This window comes from Chanos chanos, chromosome 3 (assembly GCF_902362185.1).
Source record: "Chanos chanos chromosome 3, fChaCha1.1, whole genome shotgun sequence".
Taxonomy (NCBI): Eukaryota; Metazoa; Chordata; class Actinopteri; order Gonorynchiformes; family Chanidae; genus Chanos; species Chanos chanos.
The window spans coordinates 55,650,535-55,653,325 of record NC_044497.1 but is presented as its reverse complement, the minus strand read 5'-3'; the positions used below and the strand labels follow the sequence as shown (position 1 = coordinate 55,653,325).

Here is a 2,791-nt window from a genome sequence, read left to right as displayed (position 1 = left end):
GGGGGGGGGGGGGGGGGGGGGTTCTCTTTTCTTTGTGTTACGCGAGTCCTCGGCAGGACTCAGTCAGAAGAGTGAATCTGTGGAGATGGAACTGCCAGACCAGTCTCCTCACCAGCACTGAGTTCCCCCTCAGCACTCAGGCCAGAAATCAGTGCCTCCTGTTTTTTTTTGTAATACATATATATGTGTGTGTGTGTGTGTGTGTGTGTGTGTGTGTGTGTGTGTGTGTGTAGATATATGTGTGTGTGTGTGTGTGTATATAGATATATATGTGTGTGTGTGTGTGTGTGTGTGTGTGTGTGTGTGTATAGATATATATATGTGTGTGTGTGTATATAGATATATATGTGTGTGTGTGTGTGTGTATATAGATATATATATATGTGTGTGTGTGTGTGTGTGTGTATGTGTGTGTATGTGTATATATATATATATATAGATATATATATATACCTGCGCCAAGCTCACTGGAGCTCCAAAAGAAAAAAAGAAAAAAAAGGTGTCAGTAACCTTGGTTTGGTGTCATTTTATCTAATTTGCTCTCAGCATTCAAGCTTTGGGAAGTCTGATAGATGTTTTAATTTTTTTTCTTCTTATCAAGAAAAAAAAAATGAATCATCCATCCATCCAACCATCCATCCAAGATTAATCACCGCCCACATTTTGAGTAAGAATACCAGGCTTTCTGTTGATCTCTGGTTCATATGCCAACCTCAGTGTGAGATGTCTGTTAGCATATTCAGTGTTTTGTCCCTGTAGATTGATGTCAGGTGTTCAGTAGTCTAGTCATGGTAGTGAAGCCTCTTCTCTGGGGGCTTAGTCATGCTGGACAGATGACTGTCTGTTGCCTTACCACCTGCAGGACATTATTCCTAATGCTGAAACCTTTTACGCTGTGTTTTTCTCCTCAGTTTATGGGCATTAACGCGCCCAATTTGCTTTTATTCACCCAAACAAGAGTCCGACGTCACCGTCACTTAGTTTGACAGAGACGTCAATTAGCTGGTCGTGACGGCGACCGCTTCTCTGGTCGTATTTCTTCTGATCAGGAGTCCTGGGTGAGCCGACCGCCATCCTGTGAGTCTGAGCTCATTCACGGCAGTGGTGTCAGCAGGATACAAAGCTGTAATTCTCTGTGAGGGGTGACCCTGTTACCATGAGCTTCACTGACCCCAATTAGTCAGCCTGGCCAGGGCCCGTGGAGCAGCCCGCTGTGTGAAGGCCTCAGAGAGAGAACCACCCACAGACTGTTCACTGGTAACAGGCAGCACACCCACACGCACATGCAAACACACACACACACACACACACACACACATACACACAAGCATTCATACGCACATACAAGTATGCACACATGCATACACACACACATACACAAACACACATACACACAAGCATTCATACGCACATACAAGTACGCACACATGCATACACACACACACACACATACACAAACACACATACACACACGCATTCATGTATACACATGCACACACACATACACACACACACACACACACACACACACACACACACACACACACACAAAAGCTGCCTTTATTCTACCAGGATGGAAGAGCTAACCCAGGAAAGGTTGCTGAGACATCAAAATAAAAAAGACACCACACATGAAAAGAAAGGCAGCAGACAGACTTTAAGTTGGCCTCTTTTTTTTTTTTCTTCCTCTTAACCCGGCGACTTACCTCGTCTTTTTCCGTGAGAGACACTTTTAACGGCTGGTCATCGTCCACCTCTCTCTTCGGCCGGACAAAGGCAGGGGGCGTGAGCTGATGCACCTTCTCCAGCTCTTCCGGCTCCACCCCTTTGCCGTCACGGAGACGGGACCACGCCTCCTGGTTGATCTTGCACTCCTCCCTGTGCGGGGCCGGGGCGGAGGCTTGCTGAGCCGAGGACGGCCCCGGTTTGCTGTCCTGCCCTTTCTGCCCGTCGGACCTGTCTTCGCTGAGCTGCTCGTCAGACGCTTCCGCGGGGACGTCTGCGGCGTCTGCGGAGCCCTCCGCCTGCGCAGCCGCAGAGGCAGCGGGTCGGTCCTTCAGTCCTTCCTTAAAGGCCGACACCACAGCACTACACTTCTGCACCCTCTCCACCTGCTGTTTCTTGGACATTAGCACGCCCATGGCTGCAGCAGACAAGGACAGGACACACACACACACACACACACACACACACACACAACATCAGTGTCACATCACTGAAAATATGATCGTGTTATTTATAGAACAAGATTCTCCTTGAGATCAAAACAGCAAGTAATGAGGCCACAGCAAAAGTGGAGATATGACCTTGATTTTTTTTTCAGCCACAGCTGTCACCCCCCCCACGCACACCCCCCACCGCCCCCCGCTCCACCCCACCCCACCTCGGTAAACACTGAACGCCCACAGGCAACAGTTTAAAGTGTTTGGATCTTCGCTGCCTGCACCGTTCCCATCGCCCCAGGGCGCTGACTCATCTGACTGACTGGGGGAGTGTTGTAAAGCCGCCCCTGGAAAATCGGCCACTCTGACTTATCAATCACCGCTAATCGAAAGTTGACACGACTGCCGGTGGAATTTTACAACGAGGAAGAGAAACCCGACTGATTAGCTGCGACGTCTGGACTCCGGTGTACCCGAGCTAAAGTGTCACAGACACAAATCAGGCGGATCTCACGGCGAAACGCGTCTTAAAACCACCGCTTTGATTACACGCACGCTCGGGGAGGAGGAGCCGTCACCTGAAACAACATCTCTGTCGACCTTAAACTCAGCACAACTTAAAATGTGAC

General features: G+C 49.0%; 1 protein-coding gene across 1 annotated transcript in view; it reads right to left on the bottom strand.

Moving 5' to 3' along the window:
• The window catches only part of phf24 (PHD finger protein 24), an 11,775-nt gene extending 9,634 nt beyond the window's left edge, over nt 1–2,141 (bottom strand). The window contains exon 1 of the mRNA XM_030770139.1: nt 1,707–2,141. Within this exon, the coding sequence (XP_030625999.1) occupies nt 1,707–2,141 (435 nt within the window). The remainder of the gene's footprint in view (nt 1–1,706) is intronic.
• Between the last annotated feature and the right edge of the window lie 650 nt (nt 2,142–2,791).